Source organism: Phacochoerus africanus, chromosome X, assembly GCF_016906955.1.
Source record: "Phacochoerus africanus isolate WHEZ1 chromosome X, ROS_Pafr_v1, whole genome shotgun sequence".
Taxonomy (NCBI): domain Eukaryota; kingdom Metazoa; phylum Chordata; class Mammalia; order Artiodactyla; family Suidae; genus Phacochoerus; species Phacochoerus africanus.
The window spans coordinates 42441181-42465513 of NC_062560.1; the positions used below are offsets into that span (position 1 = coordinate 42441181).

At 48.0% G+C, this 24333-nt stretch overlaps 1 protein-coding gene across 1 annotated transcript in view; it reads right to left on the reverse strand.

The window, feature by feature from the left end:
* DIPK2B (divergent protein kinase domain 2B) overlaps positions 1-24333 on the reverse strand; it is a 42182-nt gene that overhangs the window by 17207 nt on the left and 642 nt on the right. Inside the window, exon 2 of the mRNA XM_047765462.1 lies at positions 14473-14740. Within this exon, the coding sequence (XP_047621418.1) occupies positions 14473-14740 (268 nt within the window). The remainder of the gene's footprint in view (positions 1-14472; positions 14741-24333) is intronic.

The window sequence follows — 24333 nt, forward strand, 5'->3', positions numbered from 1 at the left end:
ATCCCTGGCCTCGATCAGTGGGTTAAGGACCCGAGTTGCCGTGAGCTGCGGTGTAGGTCGCAGACAGGGCTTGGATCCTGCGTTGCTGTGGCTGTGGCATAGGCCGGCAGCTGTAGCTCCGATTTGACCCCTAGCCTGGGAACTAGGGGTCCCAGGTGTGGCCCTAAAAAGCAAGAAAAAAATATGTATATATTATGGTTGTGAATTATGGCATACATCTAAAGACAGCAGATGTGCTGACACTAGTCACTTAATTCCCTCCTTACCCTTTTTTTTTCTTCTTTTCTTTGGTCTTTTTGCCATTTCTGGGACCGCTCCCGCGGCATATGGAGGTTCCCAGGCTAGGGGTCTAATGGGACCTGTAGCCACCGGCCTACGCCAGAGCCACAGCAACGCAGGATCCGAGCTGCGTCTGCAACCTACACCACAGCTCATGGCAACGCCGGATCCTTAACCCACTGAGCAAGAGCAGGGATCGAACCCGCAACCTCATGGTTCCCAGTCAGATTCGTTAACCACTGCGCCACGACGTGAACTCCCCATCCTTACTCTTTTTAAGGGCCGCCACCATCTTCTCTGTGGATGGATCAGGACACAGACGGCGCCCACGCCGTCTATAGAGAAGAGTTAGCCTGTGTACATTGCTTTTATTTTGGCTGCGCCCATGGCATGTAAGTTACCAGGCCGGGGACTGAACCCGTGCCATAGCAGTGACCCGAGCCACAGCAGTGACAATGCCAGATCCTGAACCAGCTGAGCCACCAGGAAACTCTGTACATTTTTTGTTTGTTTGCTTGTTTTTGGTTTCTTTTTAGCCCATGTACTTTCTGCCATGCACCAAGAGGACAGAGGTTTCCAAAGTTAGTCATCCTGGGCATGCTCATTGTGAGATGCTCAAACATTAGGGAACTGTACAGTGTGAATATAAAAAAAAAAGCTCACATCGATGCCCCCGAGGCCACCCTTGTTCTATGTGGGGATGTATGAATAACACACATATAGAGACACCAGAAAAAAAAAAGATCGGGAGTTACTTTTTCGCTTAAGCAGGTTGCCTGTGGCCAGCTCAACTGGAAAGGAGGGAAATCTTGAATAAATGAGTTTTTACTTTTAGCGAATTTACTGTTATCAAGCGTTCCTGGCACCCAGGGAGAAGAGAAAATTCTAGTGCTAAGAAACCTGTGAGTTGACTTTCTGATTGCATACCTCAACACTTTTCACATGACTTAGCTGTTGAATATGCTTGCGAAGCAGGGTGTAGGCTAATTATGTATCATCGTGAATCAAATGTGTCATAATTAGAACAATGATGACTCAATAAGCATATCAGTTGCGGATAATTAAGCCAAAAGTTACGGAACGTTTCTTCAAGCTGCATTGTATTCAAAACCATGAAAAATCCTGTTTGGCTTATGTTATTAAGAAAAAGAGCTTAAGGTTCTTATCCTACTTTAGGAGGTGGATTTCCCTATTAATTAATTAATTAATTAATGTCTCTTTAGGGCTGCACCTGCGGCATATGGAAGTTCCCATACCAGGGGCCGAATTGGAGCTGCAGCTGCCAGCCTACGCCACAGCCACAGCAATGCGGGATCTGAGCCTTGCCTGCCACCTACACCACAGCTCAATGCAACACTGGATCCTTAACCCACTGAGCAAGGCCAGGGATCCGACCCGCATCCTCATGGATCCTAGTTGGGTTTGTTACTTGCTGAGCCACAGTGGGAACTCCTTTTTATTTTATTTTGTTTTGTTTTATTTATTTTGGCTGTGCCCATGGCATTCGTAAGATCCCAGGCCAGAGATCGAACCTGCACCACAGCAGAGACCTGAGCCACAGCAGTGACAACTGCTGGATCCTAAGGATTTGTTACTTGCTGAGCTACCAGGGAACTCCAATTCCCCCTCTTTTATTAAAGTTCTTTCTGATTGTTCTTTTTTTCATCCGAAACCCAAACTCGATGTTAAGTTTTCTTGTTTGTCATCTTTTCATTCTACAAGTGCCGGCCACCACAGTGATTATTTTGGAGAAACCATTTGGATGATTTTAAAAGTTCAGACTTCCAAAAATACCCTCATAAATTTCCGTCTTTTATGTGACTTTATGACACAGCTCATCTCAGCTGCTGTTCCTGCTAGTAGAGGAGGGAGGAGATCTTGTAGAATAGCTGGGCCCCAAACTGTTTCCATTTTGCTTTGAAATCCGTAACATACGGTCAACTCAGGCCCCTTCCCCCATTAGGAAGTTTCCCTCTGCTAACCGGTTGCGTAGGCTGATCAATTCGGGGTCCCTGCAACTCAGTCACTGATGGAAAGTTAGTCACAAAGGGTGGATGGGAAGTCAGCCAAGAATGGGTCCAGAATTTGGAATTTGCCTTGGATCATCTCAGAGTGGATAACATACTCAGGAGGGTTGGAGACATGTTAAAACAACATGAAATCAAAAACGAAACAGGAGTTCCCATCGTGGCACAGCGGAAACGAATCCGACTAGGAACCAGGAGGTTGCGGGTTTGATCCCTGGCCTCGCTCAGTGGGTTAAGGATCTGGTGTTGCTGTGAGCTGCAGTGTAGGTTGCAGATGTGGCTCTTGGATATCTGGCATGGCTGTGGCTGTGGCGTAGGCCCACAGTTGTGGCTCTGATTCAACCCCTAGCCTGGGAACTTCCCTATGCTGCAGGTGCGGCCGTAAACTAAAACAAACAAAAACCAAAAAAACCCCAACTCACTGTGCTTTACACACTGTCAAGTGCTTTGTAAATACAATGTAGTGTCAGCTCCAAGGGTCACTGGGGTCAATGGTAATATGCCTCCTCCTCAAATGCCATGAGAAGTTGGATCTCAGGAGGAAATAAGGTTGCCTTTGGAGGGTCATCAAACAAATGGACTATCTCTCCATTTGGAGAAAAACAGTTGGGAGAGAAGGGTTGGGGAGGGAGCATTACCATCTCGCACCCTGGTTGGAGTGGCCCAGTAGACAGAAGGGATTGGTGGGATGGGGCACTCAGACAGGAGTTGGCCTTGAGGTCTGGGGAAGAGGATGCCCAGCCGGTGGCCTCCAGCAGCGCCACCCACGGGCAGGTGGCCAGGCCAGCGAGGGTCACTTGGTTGACCCCATTTTGGATCAGCGTCCGCCTACCAGGCTTCTGACTACAAGCGGTCTTCCCCTGACGACCCCTACTTGGTGGTGGAGCCAGGATTTGAACCCAGGCCTGTCTCCCAGGCCAGACTGTACTGCTTTCTTGCATGGAAACTCAGCTCTTTGTTGGGCTTTTTCTCTCTGGTACTTGCAGGTGGTCTGGGCCACGAATGCAGGATGTGGGTCCTAGGGGGTCCTCCTTTTACCAGGAACCCCAAGCATCATTGGCAGGCCTATGGCAGCTGTGTTTGGGGGACCTACTTTGGCCACGCCACCTCCCTGACCTCACTCCCTTGCCCATCCACCCTGCCTACCACCTTGGGTCCTGTTGGCAGAAAGATCACTTCAAATCACTCTTCATTAGAAAAGCAAATTCTCACACCAACATCAAATGCTATCACTGACATGTGGAATCTAAAAAAAGGACACAACAAACTTCTTCGCAGAACAGATCCTGACACACAGCCTTTGAAAGACGTATGGTTTCCAAATGAGAGAGGTTAGGGGGTGGGGGAGTGGGGATGCACTGAGGGTTTGGGATGGAAATGCTGTAAAGTTTGGGTGTGATGATTGCTGTACACCTATAAAGGTAATAAAATTCATTAAGTAATTTAAAAAAAAGATTTAAAAAACAGAAATGCAAATTTCAGACCTGCTGAGTCAGAGGCTCTGGGGCTGGGACCCGGCAAGGTGAGCGTTAACCAGCCCTCCAGGGGATTCTGATGCGCGCCCAAGGGTGAGAATAAAATTTAGCCCCCACCCACCTTGTCCTAGTCCTACCGTTGCAACATTTATCTGCTGCTCTTGACACATGCCATAGCTATGGGTTATTTATTTATTTATTTATTTATTGTCTTTTTAGGGCCATGCCTGCAGCATATGGAAGTTCCCAGGCTTGGGGGTCAAATCAGAGCTGCAGCTGGGGGCCTACGCCACAGCCACGCCACAGCCTTAACCCACTGAGCGAGGCCAGGGATCGAACTCGTGTCCTCGTGGACACTAGTCGGGTTTATGACTGCTGAGGCATGATGGGAACGCCCATGTTTTAAAGTTTTATTGACGTACACTTGATTTACAGGGCTGCGATGATGTCTGCTGTACAAGAAAGTGCCTGGGTGATCTGAATTCTCACTTTCATGGCTTTGCCCAGCATGCTCTTTTATTCTCTGGAGGACCTGCTCTGGTCGGGGCAAGCTCCCCTGGCCTCCCGTGCCCCTCGCTGTCAAACCTTTGGCAGCCAGACTGTCACTTGGTGGCCGTCAAGGCCCCTTCTTCCACGAGGGAGTCAACATCTTGGATGACCCTGCTGGTGGAAGTAGTAAGTAGCTTTTTCCTCCTCCTGGAGCCTGTCTCTTTCTTCCTACCTCATCCTCCATCCTGGTGCATTCCAGGGCCCTGGAGGCTCTGCCACTGAAGCATTTGTGGGCTGCTCCAAGATTTTTCACTGTGGCAGATGAAATAATCATTGTGGCAGGCAGTTCAGCCGAGAGCTGAGACAGGCAGGGCAGCTGACAGAGAGTAAAACACATTTCATGGTCTGTCATTTTGATTCAGGTATGGCAAGGCTGGTCATAATTCTCCACTGGGCCATTTCATTTTATATGCTGGGTTTTTTTTTTTTTTCTTTCTCTCTTTCTTTCTTTTTAAATCAAAAGATAGGAAGCCAAGTGCTTCTGACAACTCATTTGTGTGTGAAAAATTGCAGAAACTTTCATAGAAGCTCAGTGGCTTTTGCTGTGCAAAGGTCCTGTGGTCCAGGAAGCTTAGAAAGAATTCTGATTGTCAGGAAAACCTTCAAACCAGCCTTGAGTTTGCTTGGGCGGAGGGACTGCCAGGTTTCTTTTTATCCCTATTCCCTCTGTTGAGGTTGTACCATCTGTATCAGTCAAGGTTCAATCAGAGAAGCAGAATCACTAGTGTTTCATTATTATTATTATTATTATTTTAAATAGTTATTTCCCTTTTTTTAAAAAACAGGATTTGAATTTATATAATTGCCAGCTGACATAGATAAGAATGTTTGCAGCAGCTTTCATTTAAATTAGCCCAAACTAAATATGACCCAAATGTTTATCAGTGGTGGAATGAATACACTGTGACATCATCATCCAATGGAATAGTCTACTGCAATGAAAAAAACCCGAACTATTGATTCATGCACCGACATGGATACATACCATGACAACGTGTTGAGTAGGTACCGTGTAATTCCATTTAAGTGAAATGCAAAACCAAGTAAAAGTAATTACGGTGAGTTAGGTCGGAATAGTGGTTACCACCAGGGAGAGCGTGGGGTGATCAGCTGTTCCAGTTTGCCTGGGACTGAGGGGTTTCCCAGGGTGTGTTACTTTCAGATGGTTGGTCACCCTTGAGGGAGCCTTTTTAGGGAGGGGACAGGAAAGAGCCTTCCAAGAGGTGGGAGATGTACAGCATCTTGATGTGGACGGTGGTTGTATGAATGAACACACGTCAAAATTTAGCTGTACATGTAAGATTTGTGCATTTAAGAAACTAAAGACCTTTGCATAGGGCTGTGGGGAGAATTTTGGTGGATAACAAAACAAAGGCCCAATTTTCACTCTTTTTTTTTTTTCATGGCTGCACCCACGGCATATGGAAGTTCCCAGGTTAGGGGTCGAATCAGAGCTTCAGTGACCAGCCTACACCGCAGCCACAGCAACGCAGGATCTGGACTGCATCTGTGACCTTATGCCACAACTTGTGGCAACGCCAGATCCTTAACCCAGAGATCAAACTCGAATCCTCATGGATACTAGGTGGGTTCTTAGCCACAACGGGAACTTCCTTTTTATTATTGTTAATGTCTGATTTTTTTCTGTTTTGTCTTTTTGCCTTTTCTAGGGCCGCTCCCATGGCATATGGAGGTTCCCAGGCTAGGGGTCAAATCAGAGCTGCACCCGCCAGCCTACACCAGAGCCACAGCAATGTGGGATCCGAGCCGTGTCTGCAACCTACGCCACAGCTCACGGCAATGCCGGATCCTTAACCCACTGAGCAAGGCCAGGGATTGAACCTGCAACCTCATGGTTCCTAGTCAGATTTGTTAACCACTGCGCCATGATGGGAACTGTAGATTTTTTAAAAAAGTTTTTCTAAATTAAAGTATACTTGATTTACAATGTTGTGTCAATTTGTTTCATTTTTAATCAGAGAAAATAATCTTTGGTATTTCTACTTTTTTTTTGTCTTTTTCTGGGGCTGCACCCACGGCACATGGAGGTTCCCAGGCTAGGGGTCTAATCAGAGCTACAGCTGCCAGCCTACACCACAGCCACAGCCACACCAGATCCGAGCCTCATCTGCGACCTACACCACAGCTCACGGCAACACCGGATCCTTGACCCACTGAGCGAGGCCAGGGATCGAACCCGCAACCTCATGGTTCCTAGTCAGATTCGTTAACCACTGCGCCATGATGGGAACTCCTGGTATTTCTACTTTTCAAAATGTATCAAATGTTTTCTGTGGCCTAATGAACAGTTTTTAGAAGGTAGCCAATATATCGATTATTTCCATCATTGATTTTTTTTCAAGTGAATATCTGTACAGATATATTTGTTATATATATATATTATATATAAAACAAAGCGTGACATCTGTTTACTTCCTATTATGTGGACGTAGGTGGAGGCACAGCCAAGCCCCAGGACTCTGAGCCGAGTCACGTTACAGCAAGAGCATCTGTTCCAGAGTCCATCACAACAGGACACAAAGAAAGGAAAGAAATCAAAGAAAGAAGAAAAGATGGCTTGATTCCTTTAGGAAGGAGCTTGATGGGCTAAGATCTAATTTGAGGGAAAGCCGAGTGCCATGAAAACTGTTCTGGATGGTCCATCTTGGCAAAAGTCTAGGCTTCAGTAATGCCTTGGCTGGGGGCTGCTTCTCTTCTGCATTTGCAACTCATTGGGAAGGAACCACTGGCAACTCATGTCATGGAGACTCTCCCTGAGTCATCCATCTCTGGCCTCCTTTTTCTTTCCCAGCTTGGCTTTGTCAAGGCTGGTGAAACCTTTCACTGTCTCCTTTTCACTCATGAGATCCATCAAGAATAATTTAGGAGGGCGTTCCCTTCGTGGCTCAGCGGCTAACGAACCCGAGTAGGACCCATGAGGATGCGGGTTCGATCCCTGGCTTTGCTCAGTGAGTTAAGGAGCCAGCATTGCCCTGAGCTGTGGTGTAGGTCGCAGTCACGGCTCGGATCCGTGTTACGGTAACTGTGGTGTAGGCCAGCGGCTGAGCTCCGATTCGACCCCTAAGCCTGGGAACCTCCATATGCCACGGGTGTGGCAGAAAAAGGAAAAAAAAAAAAAAGGAATTTTTTAGGAGTCATCTTAGAGGATATGGTGGGTGATCTGAGTTCCTTTTCTATGAGCCTATGATACACTGGAGACCTGGAGGTTAATAAGTTAATCACCGTCCCATTCCAAATAACCCCTTTGCCACAAATGCTGAGGTGACGAAATCTCGGGAGTTTTAACCCTAAACAAATCCCATGATTCAAAGTCTTGGTTCTTTCAGCTCTCAACAAGGATGTGATTGAAAGGAGAAAGTGGACTCGGGAGGGCTCGCGTCAATGCCATACAATCTCTCCAGCTGGCTCCTGAAACTCCCATGGGCAACAAAAGAGAAGCACCATCGGGGAGAGGAGGCTCTCATGACATCGCGGTCACAACATGCCTCGGAAGGGGCTCTGCTTCCTGAAGACCGTCCAGCCAGAGGGTGTGTACTGATGTCCTGACAATATTGCCCTGTGTGTGGGCACTTTTAGTTGCTTAAATTTCCTTTTCCACTAATAGTCATTTCATCTTTTGGGGGTTTTCTTTGGCCGCGTCCTCGGCATGTGGAAGTTCCCAGGCTGGGGATCGAACTCTTGCTACAGCAGTGATCCGAGCTGCAGCAGTGATCTTGCACTCCCTAGACCACCAGGGAACTCCTCATTTCATCTTTCATTCCAATGTTAGGTAAGTGTGAAAATGGTACAGCTGCCAATCAGCTGCTTTCCTTTCAGCATCAATATAGCCATGTTATTTTTAAAAACATGACCGCAATTTTTTTTGGAAGGGTCCTTGACCTGGTAGTTTGTGAAGGATTAAAATATTTATAGTCTGGAAACTAATGATTCCAATATAAAATTTCCATCTTCATTCAAACAGTTTATTTAAAATTTTTATTTTTTCTTGTTAGGGCCACACTTGTGGCATATGGAGGTTCCCAGGCTAGGGGGCGAATCAGAGCTGCAGCTGCTGGCCTACGCCACAGCCACAGCAACATCAGATCCGAGCCACTTCTGTGACCTACACCAGAGCTCACGGCAACACCAGATCCTTAACCCACTGAGCGAGGCCAGGGATTGAACCTGTACCGTCATGGCTACTAGTCGGGTTCTTTACCACTGAGCCACAGTGGGAACTCCTCAAACATTTTATCATAGCCTGTCTTGTATAGAACCAGTCAAATATGGTCTTTCTTCCCCATGGGAGTGCCGTCTCGCAGAGTGCAGGGACCTTGTCTTCATGCCCTTATATCTTCCTAGGATCTAGCATATGTCCTGCAAATACCCCTTAAATATTTTTGAATTACATTTAAATGAAAGTGAATTTTATTTGTTTAGCAGTTACCTCTAAACCTACAATCTGATTAAATGGTTAGCGTCATTTCATTTCCCTTATGTATTTATGTAAAAAAGATAATTGAGGCGTTCCCATCCTGGCGCAGCGGGAACGAATCCGACTGGGAACCATGAGGTTGCGAGCTTGATCCCTGGCCTTGCTCAGTGGGTTGAGGATCTGGCGTTGCCGTGAGCTGTGGTGTAGTTCGCAGCTGAGGCTTGGATCTGGTGTGGCTGTGGCATAGGCCAGGAGCTGTAGCTCCAATTAGAGCCTGAGCCTGGGAACCTCCATATACCACACATGTGGCCCTAAAAAAAAAATAATAATAATAACAATAATAATAATAATAACTGAAACCGAGGAAGTTATATTGCCAGCCATCCTTGTTTAAAGCTGCCTGAACACTCTATACCACCATCTAGAGGGGAAAAGGCTCCAGGGTCATCCAGCCGGTTCCCATTTGAGGAAGAAACAGGGTCTGGGTATTGAACAATGTCAGAATCGATTGGCAGCTGAGGGCGATGGGAGGGGGACACGATGGCCACCTCTTGGCGCTTGGCACAACAGTGCAGGAAGCCTTCTTGGTGGTTTTTCCGAGCAAGTCCATCAAGATAAACCCTGGGTGCTGTTCTTGGCTGTGGTTCTATTTGTGGACTAGGAATTTAGGCAGTGGGATATTCCCACGAGAACAATGCAGCTTTGGGAGGAGGAAAGTCAAGGTTTTATTAGCATAAGTGCCCCCCCACACACACACACTGCACTGTTTCACCCTCTTGCTGATGCCTGGTCTGGTCCTGCCTCCTTGCAGTGTATTGCCTGTGGCTCAAGAGTGCCCTTAATATTAAGCCCCACTTGACCCTGCAGGAGGGGAGCCGCGGTCTCGCTCGCTGAGCCTCTGATGGTGATCCCTGGGGGCTTTTCATCCAAGTTGACTTTCTTTATTCAGAAGCAGGACTTGACAGTCAAGGTTCCGGGGCTCCTGCACCAGTCAGCTCCCTCCTGCCTTCAATTTTCTTTTATTTGTTTCTCCGCCATGCCCTGCCTTGCTAGTCCTCTGAGCCGACCTGCGAGTTTCCTGTGGCCCCCTCTGCAGCCTCCAAACACACGTCCTCGGCCCATCCGCACTCAAATACACACACTTGAGGGCCCTGGCCTAGATCCCCGTGGGAAAGTGGCTCTCGAGGCAATCAGAGAAGGCCCACTTAAGCCACGCGCCGAGAGGACCCCTGGAGCTGGCCCAGCGGGTAGCCTCAGTTGGCCTCAGGCCATTCGGTATGAGTTGAAGGATGAGGCAAGTCTTGGCACTGTCCATCCAACCATCTCTCTCCACGTGGCTTCTGAAACCCCCACATCGAAAGAGAAAGACCGTAATTTTCAAATCAGAAATGAGGACTTCATGTCTGACGGGTTATCAGAAAAAATAGGGCAGAGCTATTTGGCCAAATCTGGAGTGAAGAGCCACTCAGAAATAATAGAGTTCACAGACTCACAGACCTGGAGAACAGACTTGTGGTTGCCAAGGGGGAGGTGGGGAGGGAGTGGGATGGACGGGGAGTCTGGGGTTGGGAGATGCAAACTGTTCCATTTAGAGTGGAGACGCAATGAGGTCCTGCTGGACAGCACAGGGAACTATGTCCAATCTCTTGGGATGGACCAGGATGGAAGGTACTATAAGAAAAGGAATATATATGTATGTATGACTGGGTCTCGTTGCTGTTCCACAGAAATGGGCACAACACTGTAAATCACCTACATTTTAATAATAATTAAAAGGAATAGATTTCACCCCATAGTCCAGCTGAGATCATGGCAGACTGCTCGCTTGGAGCACCATGGAGAAGGATTCTGGGGGTACATCTGGGTTTAGTGGGGGGAGTAATGCACGGATGTATTAGGAAGGTTTGAGATAGTCATGGGATGAGCCAGAGGGAGCACTGCAATCTTGGCTTTAGACACAAATGGTTTCTTGGAGGGCAACCAGTGAAATGCTATTAGCTGTCAACATCCTGAAGTGAATTAAATTATTAGTTATTATTAATTAATTAGCTATTGCCAGTCGTCTCGCAGGGCGCTAAGGGAATGGAATCACAGGATTGGTGAAGTTTTTTTTTATGGCTTATTCCTCCTTTTTTTAAATCCAGGTAAAATTTACATCACATAAAATTCGCCATCTGAATTATACATATTCACATTCAAGTTTTTGTTTGAACATCTGTCTTCATCTCTCTTTTGTTTGTTTGTTTGTTTTGTCTTTTTGCCTTTCCTGGGGCCATATGGAGGTTCCCAGGCTAGGGGTCTAATCAGAGCTACAGCTGCCAGCCTACACCAGAGCCACAGCAACGCAGGATCTGAGCTGGGTCTTCGACCTACACCACAGCTCACGGCAACGCCGGATCGTCAACCCACTGAGCAAGGCCGGGGATCGAACACACAACCTCATGGTTCCTAGTTGGACTCGTTAACCACTGCGCCACGACGGGAATTCCAGTCTTCATCTCTCTTAATTGGATAGGTGAGGGTTTTTTTTCTCCCCACCTTTGGCGATAATGGATCCATTTGAAAGGGTTTAATTGGTGGGTTTTGCTAAGACGAAAAGAGTAGGAGTGTAAGTGCTGCCTGGCTGAGGTCTGGGAGGGAAAGGGTACAGAGGTGGGGTCCTAAGGGCGACGGGTCTCTGAAAGGAGGACAGGAGAGGGATGGCAAGGACCTTGAGCTTGGTGGATGTGGATGAAAGATGAATGGGTGTGTCCAGAATGGACAAAATGGCAGCTGATATTTTCCTGGACTTTATAAGGAAAGGAACATTCTCTGGTGGAGATGAAAAGAAAGGCTACAAGAGGGGCCCTTCAAAAAAAAAAAAAAAAGAAAGAAAGAAAAGAAGGCAAATGGTATGGCTTTGACTGTCTTAACAGGATGCTATTAATCAATGCTTTTTTTAGCAGAAAGAAGGAAAGCTGGCTTAACTGTATGTTAATGCAGGATGACACATTTGGTAGAGCGAGTTTGAGCACAACAAACTGAGGAAAGGCATCCGTGTATTACAATGATGCTCTGAATTTCTATGATGATGGACTTTTCTAAAGCATCTTCCTATCGATAAGCTCACTAGGCTGAAGGAATCGGGTAAAGCCGGCACTACTGGTTGCCTTGTAACAAACAGGAAATCAAGGCACCCAGCGCGGTGCCTGGTGAGAGCAGACATGCCATGAGGATTGCTTCAATAAGCGAAGCCCAGACACATCCAATCAAAGAATGTCAGAACGGGGAGGGCCTTTGAGATCATCCAGATGCTTCCCCACCACCACCCTCAACACAGTTCTAGAGGCAGAGGGTCAGGGCGGAGTGGGGAAGTCCCTAGACTTCAAGGTAAGGTCCACTCGTCAGCGAGGGAAAGCCCCAAGCCAATCGCCTGTCCTTTGTCCCTGAACAGGCTGTCATCATGACATCCCCTGCAACAGACACTTTGTGGTGGCATGTGTTCTTGTCTGTCCACACCATTGGGCCGCATGGTCTTGGAGGGCGGAGCTTGTGCCTGATTCATCTTCGTGGGATGCAGTGACCAGGAACCGGAAGCGCTCTGCTCTTCCTGGGTCTCTGCTCCTTCGTGTTCTGCCACGGGTTGGAGTGGCAGAGCCAGGACTCGGCCGCTGCTTCCAGGCCCCAGGGATCTTGTGCCACAATGTCTATACTCATCAAGGTACATGACATTAGATGTACCTGGCAGGTTGCTTTGGATGTTGTAGGCCCCGTGGGATAATCCCCACCGTATTAGGGAAATGAGGGAAAGAGGGAGTTTCTTGAATTCAAAGCCCAAGGCCAGTCGAGCTACTTTCTGAGAAATCTCAAGTGCGCCTTGGGCACCAGGAAGTTCTGTCCTTTGGTACGTTGTCCAGGTCCCAGGTGGAGGTGGTCTGGGGCCAGTGCCTTGGGAACACCATGTCCTTCTGTGTGGGACCTCTCAGCAATGGTGGCAGGAAGAGGTGATGGGGTCTTTCAAGGGGTTCTGAAACAATTCCTTGCGTATCTTGTTTTGCTCTTCCCGAGGACTTCATGCCTATTTGAGGCAAATCAGAGGTCTCATAAGGTCCTTCCCATGCCTCGGGACTAGTTGTGGCCAGCGGGAGAGAGGCACAAGGGCATGACACCTAGGGTGTGTGCCATGGTGTGGGCTTTGACATCTGACTTCTGGCCTCTGGTTCTGTCCATTGGTGAGCAGCCTCCGTAGGGTTCTTCCCACCCGAGCCTCCACTTCCTGTCACCCACACCAAGTCCAAGACCCTTAGGCTGGGTCCTGCCACCACTTCCCCATCCTGGGAACAGCTTGATCTCCTCTGGCTCATTTCCTCTCCACTCCAGGTCAGTGAGCTCTATGACGTGCAGAGTATAAAAAGACCCCATTGCAAAGCTCAAGGTCAGAGGATGGCTAGGTTACCAGCAGCTTGATTACTCTTGATTTCAAAGCAGTTTCTGCACAACCTTAGAGCAAATCCACATGGTCTTGCCACGTGGTTGAGACATCCAGGGATGAGTGATTCTCTTCTGTTCTCTGTGTCACTTGTCTTGAAGAGACCAGGGGGGAAGGTCTGTTCGCGCTCCGAAGTCACCCAGGCAGCCTTATTTGCCCACGTGAAGGGGCTGGTGGCCTGGGGACCTAGAGAAACCGCATGGGGATTGAGGTGAGCCTCTTCTTTCCCACCTTTGCTGAACATGAGTGGATCCCCAATCCTCTGAGATGGCATCTTCTGCCCCAAGGGAGGTGGAGGGAACTGACTGTGACGGTTGGGGTGAAAACCAAATGACACCAGCGATGATAATGCAGGAGGGGACCAGCGCAGGATAGGATGGCACCAGCAGCGTGCTGGAGTTCTGAAGGCAGCCTTCTCCTGGGAGTTGTGGGGGGGGGGGCGCTCTCAGATGGGAGGAGGGAGCTGCTTTCGCAGGGAGGGAATTTGGGTCTTCTTTACCGTGGGAGATCAAAGAGGAAGCTGGTTTTCAAGGTGGGATCTCGGGATCATGAAACAGGGTGCTTCTAAGAGCAGTCACAGTTGAGGGGGTGGCCAAGTCCCCACCCCGCCCCCATCCCTGGAGAATGTTGTAGATGAGCTAAGCCCCGTTGGGGGAAAGACTGGTGAGGGGCATCCATCAGATCTTCAGACCAGAGGTGGCAGCTGGGAACTGTTTCCCAAATAGTTGCTGAGGGTCATATCAGAGAGAATGGAGAATGACAAAGGGAGGGGTCCCTAGGACTAAATCTGTTTATTTCTTTTAATTTTTTTTTTCTTTTTAGGGTTGCACCTATGGGCATATGGAGGTTCCCAGGCTAGGGGTCAAATCAGAGCTGCAGCTGCCAGCCTACCCCACCGCCATGGTAACACCAGATCCAAGCCACGTCTGCAACCTATACCACAGTCACGGCACCGCAGGATCCAAGCCGCATCTGCGACCTACATCACAGCTGGGCAACCCCTGAGCGAGGCCAGGGATGGACGCCACATCCTCACGGATACTAGTCGGGTTCCTTACAGCCGAGCCACAACAGGGACTCCTGACTAAACCCGTTTAGTTCCTGTCTTGTCACAAGCCACTCTGTTTCATGACATTGTTTTGTCCCACTTTAGACAGACTACAACTCCTTTTCTTCAGCTCAGAGGTGAGCTGGGAAAGGCTTCTGCACCCCCCCTCCCCCCACGGCCAGTGCACTCACCTGCACCAGCTCTGGTGTGAGACGCTTGGCCTGCAGCCATTTCTGGAACCTCCCTGTTTTCCGCAGGACACGCTCAATGCTGCAGGTCTTTGGGGCAGCCGCGGAGGCACAGATTCTCCTGTCTGAGATCTCGCTTTGGTTTTTGCTGACCAGCCTCGAGATCTCCACTGGGCGCCAGGTTTTGGCATCATCGGAGTAATTGGCAGGGTAAGACAGCACGTCATCCCCAGGAGGCAGTCGGAGGTGTGAGGCCGGCCAGTTGTCAAACCTGGAAGAAGAGCCCTTTTACCATCAGCCCGGGAAGCTGGTGAGAGGGAGCAAACACTAAGCAGCCACCCGTCACACTGCCAGAGCCAGCGGAGCCCGGGGACAGGGAGTCAGGGGACAAGATCTGGCCTCTTTCTTCTCCTTAGATCAGGGTACCCCACGCTCTTCATGTGAAGATAGCAGCCTACGCGTGCATGTGCCCTTGAGGCTCTTCATACCCCATCCCCACTTTACAGATGTGGAAACGGAGGCTTACAGAGCTCAACTGCCCTGCCCAAGGTCAGACGATGCGTTGCTAAGCAGGGGCACAAACCCAGAGCTGTCTGTCAGCAAAACCCAGGATCTTTCCTTCTTCCTGGCATGGGTCCCAGCAACCACCCAGGCTCTGAACAATGGCTGGGTCTTGAAACCACCGTCCTTTTTTTCTTGTTTAGGCAAAACAAACTTTTTTTTTTTTGGTCTTTTTAGGGCCTCATCCGAGGCATATGGAGGTTCCCAGGCTAGGGGTCGAATCCGAGCCGTAGCCACCGGCCTACGTCAGAGCCACAGCAACGCAGGATCCGAGCCGCATCTGTGACCCACACCACAGCTCGCGGCAATGCCGGATCCCCAAGCCACTGAGCAGGGACAGGGATTGAACCCACAACCTCATGGTTCCTAGTCGGATTTGTTAACCACTGCACCACGACGGGAACTCCCAAGGCAAAATAAACTTTTAACTTTAAAAACTTCCAAAGGTGATTTAGATGGTCCTCATATGGGGAGAACTACTTGTTTAGACAATCTGCAAACGAGAGATAAGTAATGGATGAAGAGACGCTGGCTTTGTTTACATCCAGTGAACTGTTTTAACATAACTGGCCTACAACTGGGGGATTATGAGGCAAATTCGGAGCTAAACAACATCGAACGACAGCCAGGAGAAAAGCGTGTAGACCTTATTTTATGAAAATACAGACAAGTGAACAAAGAGCATTAGAGACGTTGTGTATATTAACCGTAAGTCTGTAAAGATAAAATGCATGGATGCGGAGCCAAGGAGAACATCCAAATTATTCTAAATTATGGGGTTTTTTTTTTTTTTTGGCCTACAAGGTTACTAAGTCTGTAGTTAAGATTTAACTAGCTATAAAATAGTTGTTTTTTATACAAGTGTAGTTGATTTACAATGTTGTGTTAGTTTCAAATGTTCAGCAAAGTGATATACACAGATTCTTTTCCCGTATAGGTTAATACAAGACTTCCCTGTGCTATATGGTAGGCCTTTGTCACTTCTCTATTATATATATAGTAATGTGTCTATGTTAATCCCCAACTCCTAATTTAGCCCTCTCTCTCCACTCCCCTTTGGTAATCATAAGTTTGTTTTCTATATCTGGTACCCCACAACTTTTTGTTTTTGCTTTTTGGCCCATGGACGTTCCCAGGCTAGGGAGTGGAATCGGAGCTGTAGCCGCCGGCCTACACCACAGCCACAGCAACGCGGGATCTGAGCCGTGTCTGTAACCTACACCACAGCTCACGGCAACGCCGGATCCTTAATGCACTGAGCAAGGCCAGGGACTGAACCCACAACCTCATGGTTCCTAGTCGGATTCGATAACCACTGCGCCATGACGGGAACTCCAGTTCATACTTCTTAGAGCAGTTCACCATGCTCTTCCTAAGCCTATCTCCAGCCGCTCCCCTTAGAAGCTTACTTTGGTCTCACCAAACCACTGACCATCCTTGGCTAGACCATATCATTTTGGGCCTTTGAGCTCCCACTCCCCTAGTCACGCACTGATCCCTTTGTCTGAGACACCTTTTTCCTCTTTCTTGCCCGGATAAGCCCTACCCACCCCATTAAAAGACAGACAGGCATCATCTCTTCTGATTCTCACTCCATCGCTCCCCCAGCTGAGATAGATTCCCTCCCCTATGCTGCCATGGCATCCTGTGTAGGACTTTTTTTTTTTTTTTTTGTCTTGTTAGGGCTGCACCCATGGCATATGAAAGTTCCCAGGCTAGGGGTTGAATTGGAGCTGCAGCCGCCAGCCTCCACGACAGCTACAGCAACGCGGGATCCGAGGTGAGCCGTGTCTGCGACCTACACTGCAGCTCACAGCAACACCAGATCCTTAACCCTCGGAGCAGGGCCAGGGATCGAACCTGCGTCCTCATAGATACTAGTCGGGGTCGTTACCACCGAGCCACCACAGGAGCTCCCTGTGTGGGACAGTTTGGATAGTCCTCATACTCTTCTTTAATCATTGCTTCCTGTCTCTGTCTTCCCAGTAGAAAGTCAATTCCTTCAGGGGCCAAGTTTGATCCTCCTTCACCTTTGTAACTCAGTGCCTAGGCGAGTGCTTGGTATCAAGTTAGTACCCAATACACTTGAGGTGGACGGATGGATGGGTGGATGGGTATTTGAATGAAGAGAGGGATGGGTGAGTAGAGGGGTATGTGGAGGGTTGGGATCCACACTGTGGGATGCACGGAGTGATGGCAGGATGGGAGGATGCATGGAAGGTTGCCTGGATGAAGGGGTGGATGGATGGACGATCGAATGTGTAGATAGACATTTATATCAAGAGCTCTGGAGCCCTGAAGCTCCCAAGTCCTCCGAATTGATTGGAGGAAGTGAATTAAAGCAATAATTACTATCACCTTCCGAGGTGAAGAAGACAGATGGAGATAAAGCAGAAGGGAAGGCAAAATCAAGCCTAATGATTTACTTATTTTGCCACGAGTCCTCCACCACTTAAATATTCTTTTTTCCCCCATTTTTAATTTTTTAATTTTTATGTTTTTCCCCATGTTTAAAAAGCCTTCTTGAAGATTAGCTGACTTACTGTAGGAGAAACTGTCCTGATAAAAAAGTAGAAAGGAGAGACCTGGGCCAGGATGACTAAGCCAAGTCCAGCCAATGGCCCCAACCACCCCCCACACGCATCTGCTTCTGTAAAGCTGCTTCCGCGATGACAACCCTGCCTGTTCTCACTCCGGTCCGACCAGCCAAGCCCGGACCAGAAGAGCGAGCCCACAAAAGCCTTGTGAACGCCTTCTTCAGGGGTCAGACTCCGGAGAGCGATCTCCGAGCCTGCCAGTGTAACAAACCTGAGTCCTCCACCCCTCTGAGAGCTCGCTGGGTTTCTCAACGCCGGGTCAAAGAGCTGATGCCCTGCAGCCACAGGGCTGCTGGAGCTGGTACATGGCAGCCCCAGGGCTGGCGCCAGAGCTGATACGCTGCGGCTGCGGCGCAGCTGGGCAGCTGCCGTGACATTACAATGTTGTGAGAATTTCTGCCATACAACAAAGTGATGCAGTTATGTATATACGCACACATCCATTCTCTTTGCTTCTTTTCCCGCAGAGAGGATCACAGAGTATTGAGTAGCGTTCTCTGGGCCATAAAGCAGGTCCCCGTCGGCCAATCATGCCATATATCTCCGTGTGCATATGCCAAGCCCAAACCCCTAGTCCACCCGTCCCCCTCCCCCAGCCTGTCCCCTTTGGTCACCATAAATTAAACAGACTTTGGGAATGGGGCTGGGGTGGGGTGTGAGGCCTAGGGGGTACAGTAAGGAAGGCAAGGTAAGAGCCCAGAAATCCTTAGGAGTGATTCTGATCAGAAATACTGCCCCTCAGTACCCCATCCCCCACCCTTCCCCCCTACCGATTTTTCCCCCATTTTTAATTTTTTAATTTTTATTTTTTGCTCATACATAAACATGGATCCGTCAGATCCTGGCAGATCTTGCCAGTGGTCACTTAGGATTTTCTCCATAGGGATATTATAATTGGAAAAATGGAGTTCCCGCGGTGGCGCAGTGGGTTAAGAATCTGACTTCAGTGGCTTGGGTGGCTGAGGAGGAGCAGGTTCGATCCCTGACCTGGTGCAGTGGGTTAAAGGATCTGGCATTGCTCGGATTTAATCCCTGGCCAGGAAACTTACAAGGGCCTTGGAGGCAGCCAGAAAAAAAAAAAATTCAAAAAGTGGAGAAATTTTGGGAGAGGAACAGGAACAAGATGAACAAACACACCACTGGACAGAGAGGCAAAGGATGTGACCTGGTAGATAATCTAGCAACGAAGAAATACAAATGGCCAATCAGCCTGGAAAAAGGGCTTAACTCAGAAGAAATACAAAATAAAATATCTTAGTGATAGTAAACACTTCCGAGTGTGCAAGAAGTGAGCTCTAGAGGTAGACACTTCCATTTGTATATATATGTATATCTCAAAGTCCTCAAAATTCACTTTATTTCTTGACCTAGAAATTTCACTTTGGGGAATGTTATAGGAATTAATCACTGATGTGATTAAAAGTCTAGGCACAGGGATGTTCAACAGAGCGCTGTTTATAAGAATGAAAAGTGAGGCGTCCCCGTCGTGGCTCAGTGGTTAACGAACCTGACTAGCATCCATGAGGACGCAGGTTCAACCCCTGGCCTCGCGCAATGGGTTAAGGATCTGGTGTTGCCGTGAGCTTGTGGCGTAACAGCTCTGATTGGACCCCTAGCCTGGGAACCTCCATAAGCCGTGGGTGCGGCCCTAAAAGAAAAACAAACAAAAAGAATGAAAAGTGAAAAAAAGTCTAGTTGTCTCACAGGAGTGGGTTATTTAATAGATTCTGGTTGACCGATGCCACTGAATTCTACAAAAACCACTAAAAATCCAATCATGGAGAAGAATTGTTAATGCGGAAAGGCATCATTCCCCGCATATTGCTCAGGAAAAGTTTACAAAAGGGTATGCAGCGTATGATCACATTTTTTGGTTGAAAAGCACTTTAATCCATACTTAGAAAACAAGAGGCAAGGATCATATACCAAAATGTTGACTAAGGCATGATATGATCTCTTGGTGAGGAATTATCCGTGATTTTTATCTTGGGCTTTCTTGAATCAGTATTTCCTGAAAATCGTCAAATAAAGAGGGATCGCTTTTAAAATAAGGACATGGCTGTTTACGATGTAGAGAGAAGGACTCGAAACAACTGCACGTTCCCAGACCCAGTCACTGCCTCTGGCGGCTTCCTTGCGCTGAGGATGTGACTTCTCACCATGAACCCCTCCAAACCGGCCCCGCCTGCAGCTTTCCTGCTTGGATGTGCACACTTCCCTTTCAGGCAGGCACCCATGGAAAATAAATTCTGTGGGAGCTGAAGTAATATCCTGAACTCGACTAGAACACAAACCTATTGGAGGAAATGCTTCCTGAATTTGGCCGCTACCTGCCTGGTGGGAAAAACCCCATTTCTGTCTCGATGGTAAGATTCGGATACTCTTGTTTATTTATCTGGAGGACGCTGTGACCCCAGAGTACTTCCCGAGTTGACTCCCTTAATTTCCCTTCCAGGAGTTCCCGTCAGGGCGCAGCAGTTAACGAATCCGACTAGGAACCATGAGGTTGCGGGTTCGATCCCTGGCCTCACTCAGTGGGTTGCGGATCCGGCGTTGCCGTGAGCTGGGGTGTAGGTCGCATATGTGGCTTGGATCTGGTGTTGCTGTGGCTGTGGTGTAGGCCAGTGGCTACAGCTCCGATTCGACCCCTAGCCTGGGAACCTCCATATGCTGCGGGTGCGGCCCTAGAAAAGACAAAAAAAGACCAAAAAAAAAAAAAATTTCCCTCCCACCTATCTTAAAATAGGTCCATATTCTCAAGGCTTTCTTTCTTCAAGGAGGAACCAGCCCCACTTCCCCTGTGTCTTTGGTCCTCTCCGTCCCATTTCTCTTTTCATTTTTTAAAGTTTTATTGAAGTAGAGTTGATTTACGAGGTTGTGATCATTTCTGCTGGACAGCAAAGTGATTCTGTACACACATCCATTCTCTTCCTGATTCTTTTCCCACACAGATGACCACAGAATACTGGGTAGAGTTCCCTGTGCTCTACAGCAGGTCCCTGGCGGCCAATCATTTCATTCCATATACCTCAGTGTGCATATGGCATTTTTCTTTTCTTTCTTTCTTTCTTTTTTTCTTCTCCCCCTCTTCTTTTTGACACGCCCATGGCATGCAAAAGTTCCCAGGTCAGGGATCAAATCCCCGCCAAAACAGTGACAACCCAGCTCCTTAACCTGATAAGCCACAAGGGAACTCCTGCATCCCATTCTTAGGAGAGAAATCTTGAGTTTCTTTTCTTTTCTTTTCTTTTTCTTTTTTGCATATGGAGGTCCAATCAGAGCTACAGCTACCAGCCTATGTACGCCACAGCCACAGCAATGCTGGATCCCTGACACACTGAGTGAGGCCAGGGATTGAACCTGCATCCTCATGGATACAAGTCAGATTCAGTTCCACTGCATCACAATGGGAACTCCCAAGTTTATTTTCTTTTTTAAGGATTTTTGTTGTTGTTGTCTTTTTGTCTTTTCTAGGGCCGCACCTGTGGCATATGTAGGTTCCCAAGCTAGAGGTCCAATTGGAGCTGTAGCTGCCGGCCTACACCACAGCCAAGGCAATGCCAGATCTGAGCCGTGTCTGTGACCTACACCACAGCTTACAACAACGCCAGATCCCCAACCCACTGAGTGAGGCCAGGGATCGAACCCACAACCTCATGGTTCCTAGTCGGGTTCATTAACCACTGAGCCACGATGGGAACTCCTTTTAAGAAATTTTTAAATAGTTGATTTACAATGCTCTGTCAATTTCTGCTGTACAGCAAAGTGACCCAGTTATATATACATATATATACATTTTTTAAACATTATCCTCCGTCATGTTCCATCACAAGCGACTAGATATAGTTCCCTGTGCTATAAAGTAGGATCTCATTGCTTATCCACTCCAAATGCAATAGTTTGCATCTACTAACCCCAAACTCCCAGTCTTTTTCAGATTCTTTTCCCACACAGATGACCACAGAATACTGGGTAGAGCTCCCTGTGCTCTACAGCAGGTCCCTGGTGGCCAATCATTTCATTCCATATACCTCAGTGTGCATATGGCATTTCTTTTCTTTTCTTTCTTTCTTTCTTTCTTTCTTGGACATACCCATGGCATGCAAAAATTCCCAGGCTAGGGACTGAACCCTTGCCCAACAGTGACAACCCAGCTCCTTAACCTGCTGAGCCACCAGGGAACTCCTCCATTCCGTTTCTGAAGTGGGAAATCTTGAGTTTATTTTCAACATTCTCATCTCTATTTCCTCTCACATTGAGTCAGTCAACAAAATGATTTTCTAGCTGAATTGACTTGCATCCTTCCTAGCCTACTTTTTTTCCCAATGACCTTTCTCTTGGACTAGGAGAACTGGTCTGGCAGCCCCTGGCAGCATCATGAGGCCATTCTGAACACTGCTTTCCCTAAGATCTTTCCAAAATACGGGTCTCATCTTGTCTCCTTAAGAAATGGTCTACCCACTCCTGGGCATCTATCCAGAGAAAACCATGACTCGCAAAGACACATGTACTCCAGTGTTCATTGCAGCACTATTTACAATAGCCAAGACATGGAAACAACCTAAATGTCCATCGACAGAGGAGTGGATCCAGAAGAGGTGGTACATATACACAATGGAATATGACTCAGCCATTAAAAAGAACGAAATACCAGCATTTTTTGCAACATGGGTGGACCTAGAAACTATCATGCTAAGTGAAGTCAGCCATACAATGAGACACCAACATCAAATGCTTTCACTGACATGTGGAATCTGAAAAAAGGATAGACGGAACTTCTTTGCAGAACAGATGCTGACTCACAGACATTGAAAAACTTATGGTCTCTGGAGGAGACAGCTTGGGGGGTGGGGGGAATGTGCCTGGGCTGTGGGATGGAAATCCTGTGAAATCAGATTGTGATGATCATTATACAACTACAGATGTGATAAATTCATTTGAGTATTAAAAAAAATGGAAAAAAAAATAGGAGTTCCCGTCGTGGCACAGTGGTTAACGAATCCGACTAGGAACCATGAGGTTTCAGGTTCGGTCCCTGCCCTTGCTCAGTGGGTTAATGATCCGGCATTGCCGTGAGCTGTGGTGTAGGTTGCAGACGCGGCTCGGATCCCGCATTGCTGTGGCTCTGACCTAGGTCGTAGGCCGGTGGCTGCAGCTCCGATTCAACCCCTAGCCTGGGAACCTCCATATGCCGCGGGAGTGGCCCAACAAATAGCAAAAAAAAAAAAAAAAAAAACCCACAATAATAGTAGGTTGTAAAAAAAAAAAAAAAGAAACGGTCTAATAGAAAAAGTTCACATCAACTCCATATAATATCTCACAAAAGTTCAAAATTTGTCTTGAGGCTTTCTATTTGTTACTTCTGCTTAGTAACTTGGTTGAATAGTCAAATGTGTCTTTGGAAATAAAATGACTGTAAATTAATGCCTTTCCTTTGGTCACCAAATCTTACCAGCCAGAGGCAGGTCCTTAGGAGGAAGGCATAAGAAAAGAGGCCTATTACAAAGGGTCTTTGGTATTGAAAGGGCTGGGAACCATTGGCTCACAGGTTAAGGTCTCGATCCCTTGATACGACATTCAAGGCCCCCACGGAGTTCCCTGGTGGCTCAGCAGGTTAAGGGTCTGGTGTGGTCACTGCTGTGGCTTGGCGAGGTAAAAAAAAAAAGGCCACCTTGCCCCCATCTGACTCTTCCAACCTCCTTCTGCCATGCCCGCCCCCACCCCCTCGACGCCAGCCATGTGGTCCAAGCTCTAGCCACCAAGACTTCTCACCTCTTCCTACGCCTCTGGGCCTGTGCTTAAGCTGATCCTGCTGCCTGGAGCCCCTCTCCTCCCACTAGATTTCAGCTCATCCTTCAAGGCCTTCAAGGCCTCGCTCAGAACACCTTGCCCTGGAGAAGCCTTTTGGAATTAATAACCTCTTCCGGAATCTGCCCAGGGAGAAGGGTCCTTTGCACTTCGTTTCTGGCCTGTATCAGATCAGGCCTTATTGCAGTTATTTGTAACACCGTCCCATCCCCCTCCCCGAACTCCTGGAGGGCAATGACCAGCGTTAGAACGATGTCATTACAGCACATGCTGCATCTTGACCCTGGTAAAGGCTCACTGGCCCTGTGCTGACAGGCTTGAATTCCACATTGCAGCACCATTTTGGGGGGGTGAGAGCCAAGTGCATTGAGATTTGCTAAACTTAGGTTCCCATCTGATCGAGGCAACCTCTCACAACAGAAGACTCGTTGAGAAACTTTGGAGTCAACTGCCTTGGTTTGAACCCCAGATCTGCTACATATTATGGGGTGACCTTGGGCAAGTCACAGAACCCTCCTATGTCTCAGTTCATTTCCTGAATCGCAGATGCAAAACATTAACTCCCAGGATGGTTGTGAGGAGAAAATAAAAATAGCCTTAAAATGGCTGTCACATAGTCAGCCTTCTATACATTTTAGTTTCCGCTTGCTCTGAGAAATGAACTTGGTAAACTTAACGATCCCAGGAGACTCCATTCACAGAAAAGAAACCTTTAAGCTCCCACTTCAAAAGAAAACTTTGGATTTAGCATTCAGAGCTGGAATTTGCCTTCACATCTTACCCCCTCCCTACTCCAACTCGAACCCACCACGGCTCTGATCAAATGGCTTCGTGTCAGCTCCCCACCCACACGTTACTGCCTTGGCAAGAAACTCCTGGACATCGTCACAGGAAGGGA